Source organism: Aulonocara stuartgranti, assembly GCF_965226115.1.
Source record: "Aulonocara stuartgranti genome assembly, chromosome: 6".
In the NCBI taxonomy this organism is placed as follows: Eukaryota; Metazoa; Chordata; class Actinopteri; order Cichliformes; family Cichlidae; genus Aulonocara; species Aulonocara stuartgranti.
In genome coordinates this window covers 7,536,587-7,563,981 of record NC_138944.1, presented here as the reverse complement: position 1 = coordinate 7,563,981, position 27,395 = coordinate 7,536,587, and the positions used below count along the sequence as shown (strand labels likewise).

General features: G+C 37.4%; 1 protein-coding gene across 4 annotated transcripts; it reads left to right on the top strand.

Annotated features, from left to right (window-relative positions):
* Positions 1 to 532: 532 nt before the first annotated feature.
* LOC309707831 (neuronal acetylcholine receptor subunit beta-2-like) lies at positions 533 to 26,783 on the top strand. 4 transcript variants are annotated; one of them, XM_082535391.1, is made up of 10 exons: positions 533 to 552; positions 6,678 to 6,770; positions 7,191 to 7,292; positions 18,887 to 19,032; positions 20,632 to 20,676; positions 20,787 to 20,896; positions 21,781 to 22,307; positions 23,486 to 23,976; positions 25,115 to 25,260; positions 25,760 to 26,783. In XM_082535391.1, exons 5-10 carry the CDS (start codon positions 20,650 to 20,652, stop codon positions 25,773 to 25,775), a joined length of 1,317 nt encoding a protein of 438 aa, XP_082391517.1. In that variant the 5' UTR covers positions 533 to 552; positions 6,678 to 6,770; positions 7,191 to 7,292; positions 18,887 to 19,032; positions 20,632 to 20,649; the 3' UTR covers positions 25,776 to 26,783. The 4 variants fall into 4 exon arrangements, with proteins under 4 accessions (XP_082391517.1, XP_082391516.1, XP_082391515.1 ...); XM_082535390.1 differs by lacking the exon at positions 533 to 552 and adding an exon at positions 1,202 to 1,258; XM_082535389.1 differs by lacking the exon at positions 533 to 552 and adding an exon at positions 1,426 to 2,054.
* Positions 26,784 to 27,395: the final 612 nt, after the last annotated feature.

Below are 27,395 nucleotides of genomic sequence, written 5' to 3'. Positions count from 1 at the left end.
TATGTCTTTTCAGAAAATGGCACAACCAGTATGCTTAGTGTGCATCTGTTCATTTTCCATGCAATTTGTTGGGTTGTTTGATATATATTCCTTTAAACTCTATGAAACTTTCATTAAAGTGGTGTCATAGTAGTTTCATTATGTATTATATCTGTAACCAAAATCGTTTGAAGGTCTGTTGATGATGATAATGAAATTTTTAACAAACATTTGTACATTTTGTATGAGAGTTGTTACTAGTAATACTTTATTAAGTAGTGCAATGATTTTTTTTTTAATCCCTTACCCTGTCTTTTGGATTTCAAAAGCTGGTTCAATAATAAATGTATAACATGCTCTTCTAAAACACTGTGGTATCATTACTCTTTCCTCAGCATTTTGTTTCCTTCATCCTGTAAATTATCATCTCCAATGAACTGTCCACATAAGTGAAGTGCTTTTTACAACAATCCTCTTGGTGGCAGTGCAGTTCTGCAATCCAGGTAATCCTCCTGCCTGAGCCACGTGACTTCTCACATTTACCATAGACGGTGCTTTCTTGGCCTTGGAAATGTTAGTTTCTTTTTTTCAGGGGGTTAATTTAAACCTTTGCTTGGGCAAGGATCTGATCCTAGGGTCCTGGGATTAACAACAAACATTTCTTTTCTTTTTCTACGGTTTTTAAAATTGTATTTCTTTGCTTTTATAAGAGTCTCCCTAGCAGTAGTGGTTTTTGATACGGGCGACACGGGCGGTTGCCCGAGGCGGCATCGTGGTGGGGGGCGGCATCACGGGCATCGGCAAAAAAAAATAAAAAAATTGCTCGTACTCATGCTGCCCCGACATCAGCCAGTGCATATTGGGAATGGCATAGGCGCCGATCGGTTTTCTATTGCCCATTTCCTGAGAGTAAGGGCGCCCTCCGTTTGCGAGGTGCGCCTGCTGCTTTCGGCACAGGGAGGAGAGGGCAGGGCTGCAGGGGATTCTGTGGCTGGCTGGAGCAGCATCTAATAACTAACTCTCAAAATAAAACAAAATAAAAACAAAACAACAAACAAGAAAACACCAGACATTATGATACACACTTACAATTTGGACCGATTTTTTTTTCGAAATTCTATATGCGAAAAGTGAGCGCGAGAGCCCTCGTTGCGCCTGCTTGCTGCTGAAGTCAAAGTAAACTTTATTGTCATCTCCGCTACATACAGTCCAGTATATAGAGAGACGACGAGGCTCCAGTTACAGCAGTGCAAGTAACCAAACAATAAATATAAGAAGAGTAAGAAAATAAATATACACTTTAGGACTCGGGGTAAAGGGATCAATAACAATTTAAAATTTATATTTTGATGATTTAATGTCTCATAGACAACCCGTGGAACGGGTTCTTAATGTTGTAAATCCAAGCCCATTATGTATTCATGATTTGAATCATGGGTTGTGTGAAATCCCAGAAATACACCTAAGACAAAGTGAATCTGTGAACTAAGGTGTAGGTCTATTAGGTTATGTTGTGGTGATCCTCGAGTTGGGGGATTTGTGTTCATACTGGAGTCCAAAATTAAAACCAATGGAAGATGGACAAGAAAAGTTCAAAGCCATCAGGTGCTCAGTTTAGAAAAAATAGAAAAGAAGAGGAGGAGAAACGAGCAAAAGAGGGAGTGTTCCTCTGGCGCCAAACAGGCTAGGACCGCCACTGCTCCCTAGTCACGAGTAATTTGAGGATTTAAAAAACAAAGAAACAACGACAGCAAAAAACAAAAACCTCCGGATCTAATGAACATCTGAACACCTTATAACGGCTATAAGGTCTACATATTTGTGAGCACTAGCTTCAAACTAGCTGCACTAGCTGTACACAGCTTATTTGAAGGGTGGTCAAAGTAACTCAAGTACTTTCACCATCTACGCTCCTGTTTGGTGTGACATCAGTTGACTATTTTGGCTGATTTGTTTCCTCTTTACAAAAAATAAGAAAATGGAGTGCATCCTAAGCTTTTGCGGAAAGTGCTGGCATTCTTGTATCCACAGAAGAAATGTGTTAACCCTTTTAAGTCTGACAGGTGTTTTCCTGGGTAAGTGAAAACGGTTATTTAATTACTGCAATTAATGATAGCGACAGCTGTTGACCATTTATGGCCATAAACTGTACATGGACAAAGCTAATGCTAGCTGGCTATTAATTTTCCTACAGTATGCTAAATCCCGAAGTTTATAATGGGTCTTTGACTTATGATATGAAGTATCTTGAGGTCACTTCTATACACTGGCTTTATAAAATAAATAATTAAAGCCGAACTGAATTTGAACATTCCGGTTGAAGTTATTTTGAGAACACTAGCAAAAAAACTTTAACAGTACTTTTAAATACAAGTAATAAAGCAGTTAGCAATTGGGCTAATATAATGCTAATTTTGGTACTTGTTAAATTTTACTAAAACAGTAATAATGTATAGCCTTAGCAGGAAGAAAACGGGGGCTTAAAAATATTTCAAACAGGCTTTGGGTTTTAATGCACCTTAAATTCTTTTAGAGTGGATTTAGTTCATTCCTTGATTTGAAGTTGATTTTGGAAGTTATGGGTGTTAACTGTTAACTAACAGTGAATTAAGCTAATCAAACTTCAACCCATTAAATGTGGGATGATGAGCAAGATTGTGTGGGCTCTTTATATATGCAGGGGGTTAATGCTATGAGAATTTACGTTTTAATAAGAATATAAAACTTTAAAAAAATGAACACAGGAGACTGCAGATGACAAATGTGGCATTTGGCATGTTAAGGGCTATTTGAGTGCAACGAACACAGTTCCTTTATTGTAAATACCATAATAAGGGTGTAAAACAAAGCTAGAATTCGTTCTTGTGGATTTATGTATTCACCTTTTCTCTCTATCTAATTTTTTCACCTGGTGTTCTATCTTGCAATCATAGGTTTAGTAAGGAGGCTTACATAAATGATCACATTTTGTTTTGTAGCCACACATTTCTTGTGAAACTCAAAAGATCTACATAGCTTAGGATTTGGTTGTGACCACCAAATCAGTGTAAGCAGCAAAAATTGTGACACTTTAACGTGCACATAGCCCATGATGACATTATTCTGTTTTCTTCAGTCATTGAATAAAACCCAAGCTTTATGAACCTGTATGAGCTACATTGATGACTTTAGAAAACTAGAGCCATTATGTGGATGATCAATAAACTGAAAACTGTAGAAGTGGAGGGGAAAAGATAGTTGGTGCAGCTATTTACAGCAAATTAACAGCATCTGAACATTATGTTCTGAAGAAGCAAAAATACTGTGTGCCAAGGTCTCTTCAGAAATGGTGGTTGTAAACAACTCATTATTAAGGGAAGGAACATGGGACAAAAAGTTAATTTATGCCAAATTACACAAGAACTGAACAGAAACTTTGTGACAACAGGTTGTATGGTGGTATGAATCAAAATGTGAGGTTTTGGATTAATTTTTGTCAGTATGTATGATAGAGGCCAGGAGAGAGGTACAACAATGTGTGTCTACCTGCTAGCTTTAAAGTACAGCGGAGGTTCGGACATTCAAATTGATGAAATCGTGGATTGTGCCTGATTTTTATCCATCATATTATACCAAAGACTGAAAAAGTCTGATTTGTAACAAACAAACAGCTTTTAGAAAAGCTTTAACTATTTAGGAATTACAGGCAGTTTTAAAGAAAATCTCTTATTCTCAGAGCATCAGAAGTAAAATAAAAAGTTGGAAAAACTAACACCACTTCATTCTCTTCCACTTATCCTTATCAGGGTCACAGGGGTTGGAGCCTTCCCCAGCTACCATAGGACAAAATGCAGCATAAACCCTGCCAATCTGATGCAATGCTAACACAGAGAGGCGGGAAACAATTTACACTGAGATCCACACCTATGGGCAATTTAGAATCACCAGTTAACCTAACCCCACAAACAGCAAGTTTTTTGGAAGAAACTGGGGTACCTGGAGAGGACCCACACAAACATAGGGAGAGCATGCAAACTCCATACAGATACTGGCGTCGAACTCAGCGCTTTTGTGCTATAAGGCAACAGTGCTAACCCCCACAACACCATGCTGTCCACAAATGAACATAACTACAAATATAAAGACTTTTTTTTTTACTTGGATGATGTAGCTAATGTATCCCTGAGGTCTGCCAGGCCTTTACTGCAGGCCTTTCAGTTGCTGCTTGTTTGTGGATCTCTCTCCCTTTAGTTTTGCCTTCATTAACTGGGTGGGTGGAGATTGGCTGACTGACTTGGCCATTAAAGAATAAACAGTTTCTTTATCTCACTTTATAAAGTTTTTGCTACCTCTTTAATTTCATTTGGGTTATAAACCTAGTGATGACCTCCTTCACTTGCATCGGCATCTCTTTGGACCTTGTATTGAGAGTTCAAGTGAAAAAATACCAAATACAAAGTAACCACTTGGAATCAACTCCAGATCTTTTATATGATTAATTTTTCATGGGATAATATGGGAACAGGCCTCACCTGACCATGAAAACAGCTTTTCAGTCAAATATTCAATTATGTTTGAGCCTCTGAAAATGGGGGCTACGTATAAAACTTACTGTAATTCCTAGTTAATGAATTAAAAAAAAAAAACTTTCTGAAACCTATTGATTTAAATCTGAAACTCTGAATTTTGGTTGTTTGATTTAAAATTCAGTGTTGTGTTATATAAAGAGACAATTACAAAAATTGTGACATTGTCCAATTGCTTATGGATCCAACTGTATTGCTGTATCTCAAAGGTGTGTAGGTATGGGTGCAATTTTGAGGACCTACGCCAAGCTGACAAAGTTTCAAAGAATCTACACTCAACAAAAATATAAATGCAACACCTTTGTTACTGCTCCCATTCCCCATGGGATGGACGTAGAGACCTAAAATTCATTCCAGATACACAATATAACCATCCCTCCCAAACAGTGGTCACAAATCAGTCCAAATGTGTGGTAGTGGGCACATCTGCTATATTGAGATAATCCATCCCACCTCACAGGTGTGCCACATCAGGATGCTGATCTGACATCATGAGTAGTGCACAGGTGTACCTCAGACTGCCCACAACAAAAGGCCACCCTGGAATGTGCAGTTTTTTGCGCTATTGGGGGTCTGGGGACCCAGAACCGGTCAGTATCTGGTGTGGCCACCATTTGCCTCATGCAGTGCAACACATCGTCGCATGGAGTCTATCAGATTGTCAATTGTGGCCTGTGGAATGTTGGTCCACTCCACTTCAATGGCTGTGCGAGGTTGTTGGATATTCGTGGGAACTGGTACACGCTGTCGTATACGCCGGTCAAGCACATCCCGAACATGCTCAATGGGTGACATGTCCGGTGAGTATGCTGGCCATGCAAGAACTGGGACATTCTCAGCTGCCATCTGCCCTGAACAATGTGAACCATGATTCATCCGTGAAGCGCACACCTCTCCAACGTGCCGGACGCCATCGAATGTGAGCATTTGCCCACACAAGTCTGTTACGGCGACGAGCTGGAGTCAGGTCAAGACCCCGATGAGGACGACGGGCATGCAGTCAAGCGTCCCTGAGACGGTTTCTGACAGTTTGTGCAGAAATTGTTTGGTTGTGCAAACCAATTGTTCCAGCAGCTGTCTGGGTGGCTGGTCTCAGACGATCTTGGAGGTGAACCTGCTGGATGTGGAGGTCCTGGGCTGGTGTGGTTACACGAGGTCTGTGGTTGTGAGGCCGGTTGGATGTGCTGCCATATTCTCTGAAACGCCTGTGGAGACGGCTTATGGTTGAGAAATGAACATTCAATGCACGGGCGACAGATCTGGTTGACATTCCTGCTGTCAGCATGCCAATTGCACGCTCCCTCATTGCTTGTGGCATCTGTGGCATTTTGCTGTGAGACAAAACTGCACATTCCAGGGTGGCCTTTTGTTGTGGGCAGTCTGAGGTACACCTGTGCACTACTCATGATGTCAGATCAGCATCCTGATGTGGCACACCTGTGAGGTGGGATGGATTATCTCAATATAGCAGATGTGCCCACTACCACACATTTGGACTGATTTGTGACCACTGTTTGGGAGGGATGGTTATATTGTGTATCTGGAATGAATTTTAGGTCTCTACGTCCATCCCATGGGGAATGGGAGCAGTAACAAAGGTGTTGCGTTTATATTTTTGTTGAGTGTATATCGGTTTCTCAGGAGAAATACTGATGCGGATGCTTCAGTTGGTCACTGTTCCTCTCATTGTGTCAAGTGTGATTATGGATAAGCCATGAGTACTTTTCCTACCAACTATTACATTAACTCCCACATTTTCTACACCTGGATTTTAAATGACCAAAGTGGTTGTTCGTCAAATGTCTGATAAAAATCAATAATAAATATATCTAAGAATAATTCTCCTTGCGGTTTTAAATTTAACAATGAATACTGACATAATGACAATCCTATATGAAATTTTTAACAAAGCTACATTTTGACAGTTGTCTGAGACACATCACTCCACAGCTCACTGATCAAACAAACTGCAGTGGTTTCAATGTGGACGCAACACAGAAAGATTTATGATCAGGAAAATGTATTATTTTTCTTCTTTTAGGTATTATATGGTTTGTATTTTCTTTAGCCGTATTGTAAAGTAATTTGACTGTTTTTTTTCTTTGTATTATTTTTATACCATGTCTTTAACAGGAGTTTGTGGTGTAAGTGTTGGCATATCCAGAAGAATCACTGCACGAGCGATAATATACTTTGTCTCAACCACTGTTTTGTCTGTAGGTGTAGGTAAGAGAAATTTTGTTTTAGCTTCAGGAATCTTTGCTTATCTTTTAAGACCTTTGTTTTTCTATGTTAAAGCATTAGACTTCCCAAAAATATTATCTGTATATCTGTGCACTCCATAATGTTTGGGACAATGACACATTTTTTTTGCCTCTGTTCACCACCACAGGGGATTATAAATCAAACAATCAATTTTACAAAAGGTAAAAAGTTATATCTGTTTTTGTACATGGTCATGGAAGAGCATGGTCTTTTGGGTTGAGATAAGGTAATTGATCACCATATTGATTGTTTCATTTACAATCCACTATGATAGTCTACAGAGGCAAAACTAATAAATTTAGACCTGCTTAAGCAGAGTGCGTTGTTTTTGTTGCTGCAGAATATTTATTTCTCTGTTAAAACTCTTATTATATATTGTAGGAATATTGTTGGTAGTGGTGATCAAGCCTGGGATGACACTGTTTTTGATGATGACGATGATGAAGCCTTCTCAACAGTGGATGTCTTGTTGGATCTAATAAGGTAAGAAGAAAATTTGTTTTCTCAGAATCCTTCCTAACTCTTACTTTTCTTGCATTTATTTAGGTGTCATTTTCCAGTTTAGCATGATTTAGATCAGTCAGTCAAATCCTTTAATCTGAGAAAAACTTCTTTAACTTTATAAAAACAAACAAATATAAATTTTCTCTTAATGTGCATTGCTGCAGCTCTCATTTTCACCCTCTGTCTGAAACAACTGGTTTTTGCTCATCTTTGATGAAATGGGGAGTCTGTTGTGATTGGTCAGCTGGCCTAGCTATAATGGAAATAAAAAATCAAATTTAATCTGTGTTTCGTGGCGCACAATAGATCCAGGAACAGAAACGGAAGAAACTGCTACATTATATAATTCCACATTATATTGGTGTAATGGAATGTTGTTACCATTTCTAACATTATTTGCGTTGTGTGTGTAGCGTCAGACAATCCTAAGAAAGTTGAGCTGCACTGTCGCACAGGAGATGGAATGAAAACACAGCATCACACAACAACACATCTCTCTTCTCTTTTCTTTCTTCTGACCCCCCAAACAGTTTAGGCAGACAACTCACCCTCCTTGAGCCTGGTTTTGCTGCAGGCCTATTAAAAGGGAGTTCTTTTTTTCCCACCATTGCCAAGTCTTTGCTTATAGGGGATTTTCTCTAATGTTGCTAATATTATAAGGTCTTTATAAAGCAATTTAAGATTACTCTTGCTCTGAGTTGGTGATTTATAAATAAAATTACATTGACATTGTACCTCAGCATTGAGTTTTAGCAGAATCTATGGAAATACTATCAAATCTGCTGATTAGAAATGTTAGTCACATTTCTTCTCTAATATGTTAACATTAGTAATAGTTTTCATATTGTTTTGGTAGCATTGCCACTAAGAATAAAAGCCCATATTTTTCTCAGATGCTGTAAGGGTTTGAGACTCCTGAAAGTTAACTCCTGACTCTGAAATGTCTCAGTCCTAAAGTTTGTCATGCTTTGCTTGTGCCTGAGACATTTCAGAGTTAAAATTTGAAGCAGTTTCTGTTTTCTGTTGGAGAAAACTACTCTCGCGGACTTTTGCCCTTTCTCCCTTCGCATAGTTTTATATAAACATTATATGCAGTATTGTTAAAAAAAACAACAACAAAAAAAACTCATGGCAATAATCCAATAATAAATGGCAGTTTATTATTGGCAATAATAAATTTGTTTGGCTCCAACCTGCAGTGACTCTAAGTTGCATAAGCAGCTATATGTGAGGCTTTCTTTTAAGTAACATATGTGTTAATGTTTAACAAAGGTTTAGATTATAACTTTAAAGCACCACTTTTCTCTTTTAAGTGCTTCAACACTAAACACCAACTAATAGCTTTTATCTTCTATGATGGTTGTTTTCTTGACTCTTTTTCAGAAATATGGTGCCAAAAAACCTGGTTCTGTCAAGCTTTAAACATGTATGTTTTATTACTTACACCAAGCAGACAATCAGATATTCATGGTTATTTATTAATTATGTTAATTATTCTTATTTATATATATATATATATATATATATATATAAATAAAAAATAATAATAATCTATACATTTTAAGAACATCCCTTAAAAAAAATATATATATATAGATATATAGATAGATAGATAGATAGATAGATAGATAGATAGATAGATAGATAGATAGAGATAGATATATGCGCATATTGGCATTTATTTCTTATAGAAGGTGTTGTCTTGATTTACTATAGTTTTCAGCTGATCTCAATAAATATCTATATAAAAATTTAAAAAACAAAAGGATTGTTCTCTGATTACATTGATATATTAGGACATTTATGAATTTTAAAATAACTTTTAAAAACGTTTTTTCCCTTGCAAACCATCTGGAACAACAAATGTGTGAAATGTCATAATATGCCAACAAATAATGATATAATAATGATGAATCGGATAATAAAACAAACAGGTTGTGTGTTTTTGGAACAAACTTGCAATAATTTTAAATCTCTAATCTAATGGCCTCTGAAAGTCCACTCTGTGATCTCTGGTGGTATACCTGTAGAAGTTACTACCTTTCTTGTACCACAGCATGGACTGCACAGTAAAGCAGGTTAATCTTAACATGAGCCTCCATATAAATTAGTAGACTTGTTATGGGTAACACTGTTGTTATGGGAAACTCAGAAATAAATGTTTATTATTGACTCATTTGTCACATGACACGATTTCCCTTTACACTACAGGATTTCCACGTTAAATGTTTTTGTAGTATCTATTGAGTCTCTATTGCCATCTAGTGGTGGTAAAAATTGCAAGCTTCCGAACAGGACACTGGAGCCACACCTAGAAAATACTGTGTGATGTTCGCTGGTTTAGATTGTGTGGCAATGCAAATTATTTTAAGGAAAACAGAAGTATTGTTTTTTAAGAAAAAGTTCCACATATGATATGACAGATATTCCAAAACAAACAAAAAAATTGGGCCTAACTAAAGCTTACAATTAAAGTTTTATAGTTTGATGTCCATTTACTCCATTAAACTTACTGTTTTACAATGGCTGGTTATGGAAGTTTCTATCAAAGGTGCATAATGACGTTTTGCTGATGTGGCAAATAAAGAATGCTTGATGTTTTCTTTGAGCACACATCATTTGGGTTCTCTATTTTTACAGTTACTTTCAACTAAAGTGAGATAATTTAAAATGTATAGGTATTTACCCCTAAGTCCCAGGTGTAGCTCATTACATCAATAATACAAATATCCCACTCAAAACAAGCATGCAAATTTGTATGCCTATTTTCAACACTCTCTTTTTTGATGAATGTTTTCTTTTATCTTTAATAGATGTTTTATGAAATAGCTTAACAAACCTCTTGTTTATTTTCTCATATTTGAACTGTTGGGATCTTCTTCTTCTTCTTCGCCTTCTCTTTCATGCCAGTAAAGAAAATAGATACATTTTAAGAATGTGCCTTTAAATCTCATCAAATACAAATGGGCTGATTACATTTTGTGGGATCAGGTTTAACGTAAGCACATATTTAAAAAGGACAAAAACAAAAGCATCTGATGTCCTTCTTTACACCAAAGCTGTGTGATATTTGTTACATATCAGGGCTTTCACTCTTATTGTGTTCATAGTTGTGCTTGCCCATAATTTATACCATAACGTCTAAGCATGCTGTGCATTATTAGCATATTAATGCATGTATAATGCATGTCTCTTTGGATTTTTAAATGTTCACATAACATTAGTATTTCTCTATTTTATTGCTTTTTTAAAAATATTGATTTAAACATCAAGAATCTGGACACCATGTAGAAATTTAGTGACAAAACAGCAAGACACCAATAACATCTTCCTCACAATTGAGAACTGAACTCTAAAACTACCAGTCCAGTAATATTCAGACACAACATTTGTGTTAGTAGACATAAAAATTACAAAATCATCAAGAAACAATGGTCTAATGTTTTGACCGTGAACCAGACAACCACACCCTACTTTCCTCAGACCTCAGTCCCAGACTCATTGGCTTTTCACCTTTGTTTGATTATTGTTATTTCAGCAAATCTACTTTTCTCTTCCATCCAAGGCTCTCAGACGCACTTTTATGAAAATGGATTCTTTCCTGAACACAACATTCATAGTACTACAACACATTCCCACAGCCACTTTATTTTAGGATCTTGTCAGTGTTATATACTTGGAAACACCTCTGGAGGTATTTACAGTCCCCTTTCTGCTTGTTCTCTTGTTATCATAACCACAATATAGGCTCCCTTTGATCACTGGTCCAGTTTAGAGTCTCATATGTTCTGAGGCGCCAAGGGATATTTAACATGGGCCAGAAGGTGTCATTACAGGAAAAAAGCTTATTGGTTAATAAATAATTATAAACCTATTAATCAGTGGTTAAAACTGATGGTCTGACTAGTTTCTTCACTGGCTAACTTCGCCGTCACTCAGATGTCTGTTTACGAAGATCCTTTCCCAGTGCACTCATACAGTAACCAAGAATAAAAATGTAAAACTAACAGTGTAACTCATTCTTTGTGTAATATTTTGATTTATTTTTGCCTCTAATAAATATTGTGCTTTTACTGTAAATACATCATTTTTTTCAGATATCTTATTAGCACTTTTATGACCCTAAAATCTGCCTGTGTAAGACAGAAGCAGTGATGGAGCAGCAGAGCATGGGAGGAAGGATGTTATGAATTGCTGTAAAACGTGGCACTCTTGTGCCAGTTAACTTGACTGAAGCAGACAGTCACCTCCATTATAGCAGATTGAAATCTCCACTGGGCCGTGTAAGGGAGTAATGTGTTAGTTATATGGCCTGTGCTGTGATGGATTTATGCACATGCTAACTGCATCAATGATAGACCTTGGATAAATCTCTCCATTTTATTTTTAACGTGAATATTTCTGGATTGTGGGAAGGACTATGGACTCAGAAAATCATATGCTTTGTATCAAACTTAGCTGAAAATTCGAGATTATAAAAAGATACAAAAAGGAAAAAAACTACCAGAATCGCCACGACAAGTCAGTGATTAACAATCATAACGTTGTTAATCACTGAATCTGCAGTGGTTTATTTATGAGACACAAGCATACATTTCTAAAGGAGGAGCAGAATGTTAATGACTTCTTCATATGATTGTTTTCCCACCCCGGGCTTTCATTGTTTTAAATATTGCTGCAACGTGATTCTTCTTTTACTGTGATAGCCACATGAACAATACATGAACAATAAAAATACATTCACGTATACTAAACTAACATGTGAGTATTATCTGAGGTCAGACATTAAGGTTAACCACAGACATGGGCTCCCATTTGAGCAAGCACTTGTTTAAATAGTGGGAAGAAAAAAAACATCCTTTTTAACAGGAAGAAACCTCCGGCAAAACCTGAGTGTGAGAGTACCAGAAATACCAGTCTTTAATTTTCTAATGCAGAAGTCTAAATTCAAAATGTCAGTCCAAAAGTCAAATTAAATGTGGCACACAGGGACAAAGCAACAAAACAGTAAAACAAGCAAGCAAACAAAGGAAAAAAAATAACCATTCACCATCAGCCTGAATTATTGATAGAATTAAACACAATTGTATTTATCTAGCAGCTTTCAATCGAAATATCACAAAGTGCTTCATAACAAAAATGCTAGAATATCAAATTTTTTAAAAAGACGGGGAGGATTCCAGAGTCTGGCGACCACTGTTGCAAAAGGTCCGTCTCCTTTAGTTCTCAACCTTGTATGATGCCCAGCAGATCCTGACCACATGACCTCAGGACCTGCTGGGGATGTATCAGTGTAAAAGCTTGCTGATGCATGCTGGTGCTTGTCCATGCAGAGCTCAAAAAGTCAAATCCAGAATCTTAAAAGTAGAGCCTTAAGTTAATGGGGAGCCAGTGCAACTAAATTAGCAACAGTGTGACATGTGAGTAGAAGACTTTTAAAAACCTTGCAGGATCGTTATGAATATCTTGCAGATGCTCCAAAGAGGTTTTGTTAAGAAAAGTAAATGATGAAGCAAAAGCATGACTAATAATGTTTCTTATAAAAGCAAGAATCACAAGTCTAACGTGATCATGCAATGTGAGAGCTGAGTCAAAAGTTATCCCAAGGTTCCTGACATAAGATTTAGAAAATGTGGCAAGGGGACCTAGAGTTTCCATCATCCTACCTGTCAAAACTGTCAGAGGGAACATGCTTGTTTACTCCACGTGTTTCTTTCGATCTATCATCTGAATGTCACAGCAGAAATCAAGATGTGGTGTAGTCACACTGGTGTGCTGTCAGCTGGAATGGCTTATCTCCTCTTTGAGTTACAAAATCAGCTTGAATCATCAGGTTATATTACTCTCCTCATTATATCCCATATTATTTTTTAAAAATGTCACATTCATCCATCAAACAAATGATTATGGTCTGTTTAACACCAGAACATTGTAACTCATGGTAACCCCTTTTGGACAGGCAAAATTAAAGTAAAATAATGTTAACTTGAATTTATGAGTCGATAAGAAAGTCTTCACACAGCCATATGTCAAAGCTGCAGTGAGAAATAATTTGCAGCGCTAATGTGTTTCTGCTGCAGACTATACTGACACGTTTTAGTAACACATTATCATGGTTATAAAACCCTAACATGTATATTGTCTTAGATTAAAAGGACCAGGATCTCCATGTCTACACTATTATATACATTACAGACCACCTAAAGAGGAAGCTTAAATGCTGGATTATCTGCAACACTAGGTTCGTTACATGTAGACTGTCTTCTTCCATCAGTCTGACCTATATCAGGTTGTGAGTTTAGTCTACACTCTGACTGTGTGCCAGTACAAAACAATGACAGAGCTCATCTGACTTGAATGGCATTTTCTCATTTAAATTTGCATCTTTGATTCTTTAACATGGGGTCTACAGTCGCCACTTTGCGGTGATTTACGGTTTTAAACGCTTTAAGTTTAGTTAGTCACAGTGTTGTGAAAAGTAGGCTGTGGAAGCGCCACTGGCTGAAAAAGAGCCCATCTAGATGAGACTGGCAGATGCACAAAAGTCCACGCCGTGACGTGTGTATCTGCTCCGGTCCGAGGCGCGAGGAGCACACAAGCAGAGAGACACGCACCTCCCCCTCCGAGCCCCGACCTCCTGCTTTTTCATCGTAGCTTCTCCTCCAAGTTTGATGGAAAAAACGCTCTTGATTTTTTTGTGGACTTTGACTGCAAGGTTTAACCCCGAGGAGTCAATGTAGCGCAAGCGTCCCGCCTGCATGCGCGCTAGTCTCATCAACTGCGCCAATTTCAAGTTATCGGCGCTTCATCAAAAGAAACTTAAGGCAAATATTGGTGATTAAGTTAAAAAAGAAAACAAGTTTAATGTGGATTTTTTTTGGACACCATCGTGGACTAGTCTACTGGATTTGGATCGAGAGTTGCTTGCTGAGGCGGCTGCGCAAAATGGGCTGCCCAACTCCCGCAGGATGCTGTGAAGTAAAGGACCATCATGTTGCCTTTGGCAAATAGACACTTTTTACACGTGATATATATATATTTTTAAACCATAACAGCCAAAGTTTCTGCGTGTTTTCCAGCAAAGGAGAAAACACCTGAAGCACCTGTGTGGACAAAAGTAATAGGGAAAGCCGCGAGGTTGGGCTAAATTGTCACTTTTGACATTCAAGATATTTCTGGTCTTTTTTTATTTGATTTAAAACATTTTTTAGAGGACAGGCATTACAAAGAAGCAACTTAGCGTAGTGAAGCGGAAAGGAGATGACTACCAGCACTGCTCTTGTGCTCCTCATTCTCTCTCTAACAAGTAAGTTATTATCTTTTAAATATCCCAAACTGGTACGAATATGGAAACATTTCCTGTGAGAAGTTTACTGCTAAGAACAGATGTCCAAGTCTATGGTGTTGATCTCTCTCTCTCTCTCTCTCTCTCTCTCTCTCTCACACACACACACACACACACACACACACACACACACACACACACACACACACACACACCCTCTTAGGTAGTGATTATGGCCTGAAAATAGGCGCGATACTCTTCCAGAGAAGTCGATTTAATCACGTTTCATTGAACTGCAGAGGAGATAACTGACCTGATTGAAGACTCAGGTGTCCTGTAGCAAAGGATAACATTAATGGTGCCACAAGAGAATCTTATATTAACTGTAAATCAAATCTCAGGGGTACAATCCAAATGATTGTGCTTCAAAGTGTGGAAAATCTTTTAAAAGACAAATTAAAAGAAGAGATGCTTTTCTAGTTGATACTTCTCTATTTATTATCATGTAATTAGTGCAATACCACTACTCACCTATATTAAATGTAACATTTTGGTAGTTGTGAGAGTTATCTACATGTTTTTTTTTTATTCAAAGGGATTCATAAAATAAAATCCTGAAGAACTAAACTTCATATTTCTGTATTTCACTTCAGCTTAATCAAATAAATGCTATTATTTCACTTTATAGTAATGTATTCAAAGCTTTTAGACTTTTATATATTACCAAAGTCAGTATTTGGAAGTCCATAGTCTTTGCAAATATTAAAATAATATTTCAAACCATTCTTCACATGACAGAATTTTTTTCTTCTTCATTTAATAAAAAAAATCCCAAATAATCCAGATCAGACTTGACTAACGTCATTTTTCTAATTTGTATGTATTTGTATGATTTAAACTCTTCCTCAAACTGCTACCCCCACCTCCCCACTCTTAAAGGTAGAATATTAATAGTAGTAGTAGTAGAGTAGTAGCTGCAACCCAAAGTATAGGGTTTTCTACTTATATTGTCCATATACTGTATCTATAATCAACAGATCATCCTCCCTGGAAAGGTACAGTTACAATTATCTTACATTATCTGTCTTTTCTGTATTTGGATTCTATAAAACTGAAGAAGAAGAAGAAGTGTATTTGATGTGTATTTGTGTTTCTGAGTACAGGAATTTAAAGCAACCACAACAGCACTCTGCAAGAACGTCCTGAGAAAGTGTGGGTGGTGTTCATACTCTTAAAATACCCATAAGTAAAAGCAGATGTGCCCTTGAATAATTAAATAAGAGCCATGTTTTGTCTACCACCAAGAAAGCACCATCTACTGTTTTTTAGGCAAAATGTGGATCTCTCACTGCCTTAAAAGAAAAACTTCCTCTTACTTACCTGACCTTGATTTTAGCTTTTATTTCAGAGAGTGGTGCATTGGATACATGTAAAACTGGTTAAGCTTGTAGGTTACGCTTTACCGTTTAAGCTAGACCTAAAATACAATAATGTTTTCCAAAAAGAATGAAGACAACCAAAAAGCTGAGCCATCAATCTGTAGATTTTCTCTTACAAACTCTGACAAAGATCAGCTGTGGCATGTAACATAGTCAAGGATTAGTCTGCAGCATCCATCAAGAGAAGGCAGGAGACCCTGGAATTGAGCTTTAAATGATTTAAAGGCTGTAAAACATCGAGAAGCGGCATAGCACTTCTCTGTGTCTTCCACCATGTTGTTGTGAGTGGTTGCATTTCTCAGAAGGCCTCAAGATTTGACTTGGACTTGTACTATGCAATGATATGTGGCACCAGTCTTCCATCACAGCGTCAGTGTTTTAATCTTAATGAGTCTCATCACTGCAGATTACTGGTAGCTAAGCTGTTCTTAATATAAAAGGTATCAACAAAGGGGAGGGGGGGGTTACTCTTGAGTGATAAGTCACTGCTACCCCCTTGAAGTAAAGCCTTCCATACTTGTGAATGTGAAAACTCTAATGCTGCCATAATCGCAAGTCTAATTTCACGAGTCAGTCCCACTTTTAACATACTAGATGTTTGAAATATTTTTTATAAAAGGAAACTGAGAAGAGTTTATTGCTCCATAATAGGTTTGAGGCTTTAGTCACTTACATCTAGTATCATCCTCTTGATCTGCCATCCTTTGACAGGAAAGTGAAACGTCTTGAAACAAAGAATATCTCTGTTGCTTCAGTTTGAATAGCAATGTTGCACAAGTACAGTACCACAGTAAATACTAGTGAATGCAGCAGCTATTATCTCACTCTTATTACCCCAACAATTGATCGTGCATGCATAAAAAAATGCATGTTGCCCACTAAATCCTGTCAGAGACTCCAGGAAGTTAATGATCCTGGTGAGACCCCATCCGTGGAGAGCCTTTTCACTTCCTACTTATGTCATTATGCTGAAATTGGCTGCAATTTGGCCAGAGAGTGCTTGTGAGTTCCTCAACTAATTAGATTCAGTGAATCTAAATTACTAAAAATGATTAGCACCTGTTTCAAAACAAATGCTCATATCCTGTTACAGTTTTAGCAGACATACGTTTTCTTTTAGTGAAACCCATTTTGCCCATACAACACTAGCATTCCGCTAATGTGTGTCAATTTAGGATTTACAATAAGTCATCCTACCTCAATGGTTCCCGTTCCAAATGATAGTAACTACAACAGATGTTGGGAATATGGTTAAATCAAGACAGAAGCATCTGTAACAAATTCCAGCTGGTTTCGGTGGTCGATTATGAATGCTATCAGTTTGCCACGGCAAGAAATTCTCTGCTACTTGTTAGATGCATGAAATCAAAATGCCAGCACCATAAAGTGGATCATGATGCATAACATCTCCAGTACTTACAGAGAGGTATTCCATTGCAATCGTGCAAAAAAAAAAAAAATCTGAAAATTGAGCTATATCGCTTGCCAGAGGTTCAAAGAGTAGGAGTTTTCCATTTTTGAAATATCCATAAAACAGTCAGGGAATACCTTGTAAAACAGATTAAACAAAATGAGCTTCAGGGTGCTGCTGCATTTTGGTGTCTTTTGATAGACGTTTTCCTTTGTTTTCCCTTTTCTTCATGCAAACCTGAGCAAGGTGACCTTTTGTTAAAGCTCCATATTTATTGTTGAGATTTACATGTGGTAACTTTTGACAATAAGTTGTTAAATAATACCAGAGCAGCACTGCAATATTAATACATTTACTGCTTTTTTCCTATTAAACTTCTATTCAAATCTTCTGTTAAAATGAAAAACTTGGTATCGACTTGATTTATATTTACATACAGTATTTGTTCTCGTATAGCTACTTTAATGACAGCCTGATTTGCTGGGCGTATAATCTAAACATTTCTATGCACGTTCATACATTTAACACATCGTATTGAACTCTGCTGGGGCCACTTCAGAAGAAATATAAATGTGATTAAGCGGTTTAGCTTTCATTTTAACAAATAGCTTTCCTCTTACATAAAGAGATACTTGAGGTTCTTACTTGATGGCAGACCATTTATCCTCTGAAGTTAAAATAAACTGAGAGCTAAAGATTTCTCATTTAGTTCTAAGAGACTCACTTGCCTCTCTTCAGCTGAAACCACTGATGTTCACTCTGACATGAAAACTTGAAGCAGCAGGGTGCTGCTAAAAAAAAGAACATCCATGCTCACACAGCCTGCACTGCATGCAATCTTGCAAAAACAGACAACTCATGTGCTACAGGGAGGGAAGCGGTCCAGATAACCAATCCTCACTGCGCTGTTGTCAGTTTGTTTGACAATGTGGATATAATGGCAGCTGGAGCATTTTGCTTCTGATTTATTCATACAATTACTTTTATATAACCAATAATTTAGGGCTCAGGAAACATAAAGCTTCAGGGCTGTCTCACCGGGATGCTTGACTGGAGCCTTGTGTGTTTCTGTGCTCTAAAACCCTGCAGTAAAGTGTCAGACTGCAAGATGTACACATGCTCACACTTAACCGATAACACGTGATTCAGCTGTAATGCCCTCTGGTAAATTTACTTTGTTAACAGACATTGTTTTCAGAAACAGACACTTGCACACGCAGGATACAAAGATACACTACACACCTACCAGTGGCTGTGAATCGCCACAGGGCAAACACATGGCCTTTATGAATGACATTAGTTATTGCCTCTGCCTTTTCAGGCAGTGGAGTTCCATGTAATCATGTCTATAATATTACATATTTTAAACAGATTCATTTTATGTTTAAAGCACTTTGATTAATTGGATTTCTTTCAATATTCTGTATTTTCTCTGCAGGCAGCTGGGCAGAGAATGCAGAGGAGCGCCTGGTAAACTACCTTTTAGGTCCAGAGCACTACAATAAACTAATCAGACCTGCTGTCAATAAGAGCCAGCAGGTCACCGTCTCCATACAGGTGTCTTTGTCTCAGCTCATCAGTGTGGTGAGTACACACAAACTGCATCCAGATTATCATGCATCAGAGTGTACTGGGCTCAAACACCGTTACCTGAAATAAATGAAAAATTGGGCTTGTGACGATTTAATTTGACGCAATCAAAACCCATTACTGGCAGTTCGTATTTGATGTGATTCAAGTGAAGTGTTAACATGGGGATTGACTCACTTCTGGATTATTTGAATTGAGGAGTTTGCATTTCACCATATCCCTGCTACGGAGGTGGCAGCTTGATTACGGCATGATCTTTATTAGTTTGTAGAGCTTTGTGACATCATATGTTCCCACGTATTGATTCAGTAGGGCTTTTCACAGGGGATCATTTACACAGGTGCTTGCTAAAGACATAAAGGCTAATAAAGCATCTGTTCTATTTATATGTCTCAAGAAGCTATGAATATGAGTCTGTATGTACACAGTACCAGGACTCTGAATCCAAAATCAGCCGTCATGCATCCCTTTATATACATGTGTCACAAAAAAGGATTATTCTAAACTATTTATGTCTTGAAATCAGCTAGAGCACCTGTATGGATGTGCAGTCTTTTGTTTCTCTCCTCTTTTCTCTTTTAGGAGTATTCATCTTTTTGTTTAAACACCAAACTCTACCTTTAATTGCATTACAGAAGTTTTTATAATTATTATGTGGTGACTATGTAACCATTAAGTAGTGCTTTAATGCTCCGTTAGTCTCCTTTAAGAAGGAAAATAGCGACATAAATATTAAAGAAAAGAGCAGAATTAATTTGACATTATAATGTAATAATAATAACTTAATAATAATTCATGACACTGTCACAGTTCAGAGGCTTCTAGGTTGTAGAAGAGAAGTGGCAACTTTAAATTGCCTGTAATTGTGAAGGTCTGAATCAATTTATCTGTCTCTTTGAGTTAGCCCTGTGCTCGACAAGTGATGTTTTATGCTTCTCTTCTCCAAACTATTTGTTTTACCATTTGGATATATTTCTTTATGGTTGGATTGTAAAATGTTAATAAGTGACCTGAATAATTCATTTCTGGATTATTTCAGTTTTTAGAATTTTTGATCACCTGTTGTTCTGTTTCACAGAACTATTATTATAAGTCACTGCAACTAAGCTTTACTTAAGGTCTTCACCTCGTGACATGGGCTTCTAAAAGCTTCTTATTCACATTACTTAATGCACTACTTTCTGCTCCTCGGCTTGAACAACACCTAAGCCACTGAAGTGTTGCAGAATATGGTTTTAAAGCCATTATTTTCATCATATTCACTAATGATCATGTTAGGCTCCATGGCTGCGTGCGCCTCACCAGAGGGTTTAAAACACCATTTGTCTCAGACAACTTTGATTCTAACCTTTCCATTCATCTCAAGACAAGCCAGTAAACAGGCTAACCTTAGTATCACAGTAAGTCCTTCCTTTGAGGCATTTGTAAAACAGGCTTTAAAAATAAATGTTTTTTTGCTCCAAAATGTTAGTGTTATTTCATGCACTCATTAAAGGTGTGTATTGATTTATTGCTTTGACCTTTACTCAAAATAAAAATAGCATTATGGAAAGTATTATGTAGTTTTAACAGCTGACTGATCTTTGTTTTTAGAATGAGAGAGAACAGATAATGACGACCAACCTGTGGCTGTTTCAGGTACCTACAGTCTTTTCTCTGCTGCCCAGTTCTTATACAGTACCTTGTATGGTCAGTATTTGGTCTTTTTGGTCATAGCTACAGTTACAATAACAAAGGCTCCTCTGCAGGAATGGAATGACTACAGGTTGAGATGGGATCCTGAGAAATATGAAGGCATCAAGAAATTGCGAATACCCTCCAAACTTATCTGGCTTCCTGATATAGTGCTCTATAACAAGTAAGTATGCAAATTTGATCCCAACCGAGAGAGACTTGGCTGCTTTTCTGAGTTTAATTTATGTGATTTGTACATTTTTTTTACTATAAAAAAATCAATTTAAAGCAGGAAAACTAATTCCTGTGGAGGCCTTGTATGAATGGACTAAACCATTATTTTATTAAACCGTTCTTAATATTATGAGGTTTTTGATCATTACCACTCATGTTTTACACGTTGTTACTAAAATGCTAAGTATTTCAGTGGGAGCTGTGTAATTAACAATTTCCACAAACCCAGTTTCTCTTTATTATTAGTGTTTTATATTAACATTCCCATATGGTCTAGTGGCTAGGATTCCTGGTTTTCACCCAGGCGGCCCGGGTTTGACTCTCGTTGTGGGAAGTTAGCAATTTCATGTGTATAGTTATGATTGCTAGTAGGATAGAGTTATGTGAATAATTCCAGTGCTGATGACAATAATAGCATGACCTGTGCTATCATAGAACTCTTCTACCACATGCCAAGCAACATTTAATAATTTGAGCCCAACTAATTTACTGTCTGGGCAAATATTTGCTATTTTTTGATATACAAGTATCGCAAACAATATTAATTTATTAGGAAATTAATGAAAATGAAACAAGTAAAGAATAAATGGAAGAAGCACCCCAGGAACCATCTTACAAGAATTGACATTTTACAGTTATTTGGCACTCCTAAATAACTACACATAACAAATGCTAGAAAGTACAAATAAATGTTGTCCCATTTATTAGATTTTTAAATATTAGTATTAGTATTGGTTTAAAAAAAATCCTGTATTGGTCAGACTCTAATTTTTCTTTCCTCTTCATTTGATGTGCTTAACGCTCTTTAATCCTTTATTTCTAAACCTCCTATAGTGCTGACGGTGTGTACGAGGTTTCCTTCTATTGCAATGCTGTGGTCTCAAGCACCGGGGACATCTTCTGGCTCCCTCCAGCAATCTACAAGTCAGCCTGTGCCATCGAGGTGCAGAACTTCCCCTTTGACCAGCAGAACTGCACTCTCAAGTTCCGCTCTTGGACCTACGACCACACAGAAGTAGATCTTATCCTCACCAGTGATTTCGCCAGCCGTGACGACTTTACTCCAAGTGGAGAGTGGGACATCGTCTCGCTCCCAGCACGCAAAAACGAGGACCCCAACGACATAACCTATCTGGACATCACCTATGATTTTGTCATCAAGAGGAAGCCTCTTTTCTATACCATCAATCTGATTATCCCCTGTGTGCTGATCACATCATTAGCTATCCTGGTGTTCTACCTGCCGTCAGACTGTGGGGAGAAAATGACGCTTTGCATCTCAGTGCTGCTGGCACTCACTGTGTTCCTGCTGCTCATATCAAAGATAGTGCCACCTACCTCTCTAGCAGTGCCACTCATAGGTTAGTCATATCCATATTTGTCTATTTGCAACAGTTTGTAGCCTAGGGCAACGAATATTTGGGTTTTTACTATATGTACAGACACTTTATATAAATATAATAGTTTGGTGATGTGTGTAAGAAAACATAAAACAAGAAAAAAGTAGTTTTTCAATTATGGATTAATGCCATTTATTTACAACTGAAAGCGCTACACCGCATTTGAAATAGTCTTATATAAATGATGGGTCTTCACATTTCATTTTTCATATATGATTTGTAAATGTGCTTTATGACAGGTCAGTCCTTTTTCTGCTTGCCCTTCACCTAATTTTTTATTATGCTGTTTACAACCTCAGCACAAAATCAACACAAGGAAATTAAAAAAAAAGTGAAAAATATTATAGCTGCCTGAAGAGGCAGCTGCTCAGATTATGGACAGTTTCACTCCGGTGAACACGAAGACTCACCAGATAATAAATGTTTAAGTTCAACCCATTAAATTACTAGTGTTATACGTGTACCTGCGCTTAACATTAATATACTGCTTTTGGAGATTTCAGTAGGAACACTAATGGAACAGTATAAGGGAAACCAAACAGCTGAAAGTGATGAAATATACTTCATTCTAGCAGAGTACTGCGCCATTCAAAAAAATGAAGGAAATGGTTAATTGTAATAGTATAACACGATCTGGGAAGCACACCCCAGTGTCATGCAAATGTATTTCACCTGCTTTGGTGCAAATGAAAGTGAAAGCTATCACCACTCTTTGTTTTAAATAATATCTACTTTTATAACCATTTTAAAATTGTAGTTTTTTACTTAGCATTACATTATTTAATTTATTTGTTTTCAATGACTGGACTGATCAAACCTTACTATTTTTAAATTGGTTTTATTATTCTATTTTCTCTTTTTCTTAAATTATATTTGATGTACTTTTATTCTAGCTATAAACCATTTTAATTTCTAATATATTCTTTCATCATTTTGAATTTAAAATTGCTTAGTATTGCATATTAACACCTTCCAGTTAGCCTTTTAAAACAGTCTTTATTAAAAACGTGTTAGAGATGCTGCTGGTTGTTATTTGAGACCCAGCTATTATTTGATTATTGAATAACACATGACTGACATGAAGTAGTGTTGGTAAATGACAACATCTGATCATTTTTCTGTGTCTCATTCTGTTAAAGGTAAATACTTAATGTTCACCATGGTGCTGGTCACGTTCTCGATTGTAAGCACCGTCTGCGTCCTCAACGTGCACCATCGCTCACCGTCCACTCACTACATGCCTGACTGGGTCAAACGGCTCTTCTTAGTCCGTCTACCTACCTTCCTCCTCATGAGGCGTCCAGGCTCTTCCAATGTTCGTGATAAACTGCGCCGGAAATACACCAGTCGGAGTATTGTCTGTAAAAATAACACCCAAAGCAGCACAAACAAAAAGCAGTACTCAAACATCAGACTCGGTGGGATCAGAACCGACGCCGACGCTTTCTACGTGAATGAGGATTTGGCGCAGCGGTGTTGCTGGACGGCTGGTGACATCCCGGATGGTGGCGGTGGCTTTTCAGATTTCCAGAGGCCTTTGGCCAATCAGTTAGATGCAGATCTGGAGGAGGCAGTGGATGGAGTGAGATACATAGCTGAGCACATGAAGACAGAAGACGATGATGAAGGGGTAAGAAAAAAATTGATAGGTAATGATGAATAGGGGAGATAGGGCGACACCAAAAAATTGAAAGGAATAGAAGATAAAATATATTCTTGCAGAGACATAAAGAGGAAAGGAAAGCCATACAAAAACAGATTATGGAGATGCATGATGTCAGACAAGCGACAAGGTGGAAAGGAAAGATTACCAGGGCAAAATCAGATGTGAGACGAGCCATATCTCAGTGTTTGCTTTTGTTCTCTTGTCATACAATTGGAATCTGTCAGCTATATATTTTACTATAGACATTTCTAATGTCATCAGAAAGCTCTCCACATACTTTTGTGTAAAACACACACTGACTGAAGCACAAATCATAAACCTCACAGATTTAATAAATATTACAAACATGCTTAGCATCTGTAATTGTACTCTTTCTGAATGACATGCTAACCCATAGCTCCAGGGGGTGTCAAACATAAGGCCCGGGGGCCAGAATCGGCCAGTCAAAGACTCCAATCCAGCCCACTAGATGTCTAGTGATGTGAAGGAGAGCATAGGTTTTATTTCCACACATTTTACAGTCCTAGTGATAAAAACCACCCCACAGCCATTCATACTACACCAAAGTAATGAAGTAAAAGACAAATAAATGACAGAAAAGTTCTTGTTTTTTCAACTAGCTACCATAGAAACTTTGTTTTTTTACACACCATGTCAATGGTAAAATAATGAAATAAAATAGGAAATTAACAAAAACATTCTGCTTTATAATTACAGGACAGTCTGTGTCATGAGCTACCAGAACGTCTTCTGTCATTTTACATTTATTTTTTACAATTTAAGCACAAAGAGTTGTGGTGAAAGATTTCTTTCATGAAAGAGAACAGCATTTCTTTATTGTGTAGTTGAAGTTGCACTTCTTTTTCCTGCATTGAAATATTTCAGGGATTAAAAGTTTACACTGACGGAAATGGGAGTTTCACTGGCCTTAAGTGGTCTGTATGTGGCTTAAATGTAAAATGAGTTTGACATTCCTGCTTTACAGTGTTTAGGTGTGACAAACACTGAACTGCCAAAAGGTAGATTTAACAAGCTGATTTTCTTTTGACCCAAACATACAAACCTTAACCGCAAAGGTCTGAATCTGTTAATGTGGTTCTAGATCATAGAAGACTGGAAGTACGTAGCAATGGTGATAGACCGTCTGTTTCTGTGGATCTTCATCTTGGTGTGTGTGGTGGGAACTCTGGGACTCTTCATGCAGCCACTGTTCCAGAGCTATAACACGCCCACTGCTGATGAGACAGAGTGAGTCATACACACTGTGAAATACACATTAACATACAGAGCAACACATGTTTGAGCCTGGCATGGGCTCGTATTTAAAATTCTAAAAATAAAAGAAACTGTCAGTTTTCTTTACATACCAGAAATGTCCCATCCCCCCCCTTTTTTTATTTGTGTGACATGCTTTTTTCTATCACACACACACTCATTGACACACACACATGTCTGGTTTCCTATTCTCATGGGGACATCCCATTGACATAACAATTTCGTGACACTAAAACCACATTTTGAGTGTGAAAAATGCCTTCAACCCCGTGGGCACCTGGATTTTGGTCCCCATCAGTATAGTAAATTTCACATTTGGTCTCCACCAAGATAGTAAGAACCCATACACACACACACACAAACATAAAGGATAGTTCACGCACAGCACAGCATTCATGCACCGGGTGATTTGTAGGATTCAGGTATATCTTCATCTACACTTGCTTTACTTTGTGTGTTTTTCTCCCTGTAGATATGGAGATTTCTAGGTTTTCTGTGACTGCAACTTTGAGAAGCATTACAATGTCTGGCTGTGATCTACTCCTAATGATTAAATCTGACACATAACCATCCGGTGATGAACTTCAAATGAACATGGAATCAAACCAGTTGCTTAACGTTTGCCTGTGCGTTTCCCCACCTTCATCGAAGAAACTCTACCCCTCAAAGTCGAGCAGTTTCTGCCAAGATGATGAAGACAGTGCCTGTGGACAGTTGTTCCAGAAAATTGTACAATGTAAAAAACACAAAGGTGATGAAAATGATAGATGATTTGCAGTCCCTGTTTCATTTTGGACTGACTGCACTGCTGATGAAAGTGTTTAAGGTTTTAACTGTGACTGTTTTTCTCCCATGTTGCTGCTCCAATGAGGCCTCTCCTCTCCAGCATCGCTGATATGAAAATTGTATGAACATTTATAACAGTGGTACAAAAGCGGAACATAATTTCTTTTTTCTCTACATCAGCCTTTACTGTAATAGGAAGAGGATTTTGTTCTGCCCACCTTTTGTCTTTGTGGAAGTATTAACGCACCATTTCTCTTTCTGTCTTTTTCCTGTTCCACTTCAGAGCACTGTGTTTCATTTCCACAATCCACCTCCCAAGTAACGTTGTAACTCTAATGCAGTGTCTTATTTTGAGAAATGTGTGTTCTGCTCTTGGTTCTCTCATTGTGTTTTTTCTCACATGCTTGTGTATTCTCTTCTTGTCTGTCTTTCTATTCCACAATCACAAGGCCTGACAGAGTTTGAGAAATATTGATAGAAGTCTTGAAAATATGGATGAAATTTCAAATAGATGTGACAGATGGAGCGAGTGCTGTACACATCACGCATTTTATTTCATATGAAAAGACAACATTAATTCTAGTTGTGTGTCTGTTTCCCTGTCCAACAGCTCATTTCCACCCTTCACTTTTTAACTGCCTTAAACCTTTGTTGGACACCAGAAGATTAAAAACCTGTAGCTGCACCATGTTATATGTTAATGATCTGACACTGACTGTATTCAAATTCAATATGTTGAATAAAAAATGCTGTCAACTTTAGTTTGACCTGTGCTGTTTCCTCATCCATTTGCTAGAAGGTCACTTCTTAGATTGGCTTTTCTAGTAGAAGACATTTCAAAATGTGATGGTTAGAAGTCAAAATACATTGGATGCAAATATAGTAAGTATGACTTTCATTTTCGGTTATTATTCATATTTGGTTTATTTTCTGTAAGTCACTCACATTGGTCAGATCTCACACGAGAACAATGATATTTACACTTAATTGGGATAAGTTTTCCACTCTCACTTCATCAGATATTTACTGTAGTTTGGTTAAATTTACTGATAAAAACTGTAATTTGGTTTAGGAGATTTCAGATTTCATTCTTTCCTTGTCATGGTGTCAGGGAAGGAAATGTCAGAGAATAAAAAATACAAACAAATAAAAATCTGTATGGACTTGGTTTGTTGTTAAAGCCAGTAGTCTAATGTATGCTGTTAGAAATGTCATCAGAACTTAAACTAAAATCACACCGCCTTCACGCTGTGATTGACGAGCTCTGGGAATTTTGAGCTGGATTTGAGCTGTACTTCCATGTTCACAACAGAGTACAACAA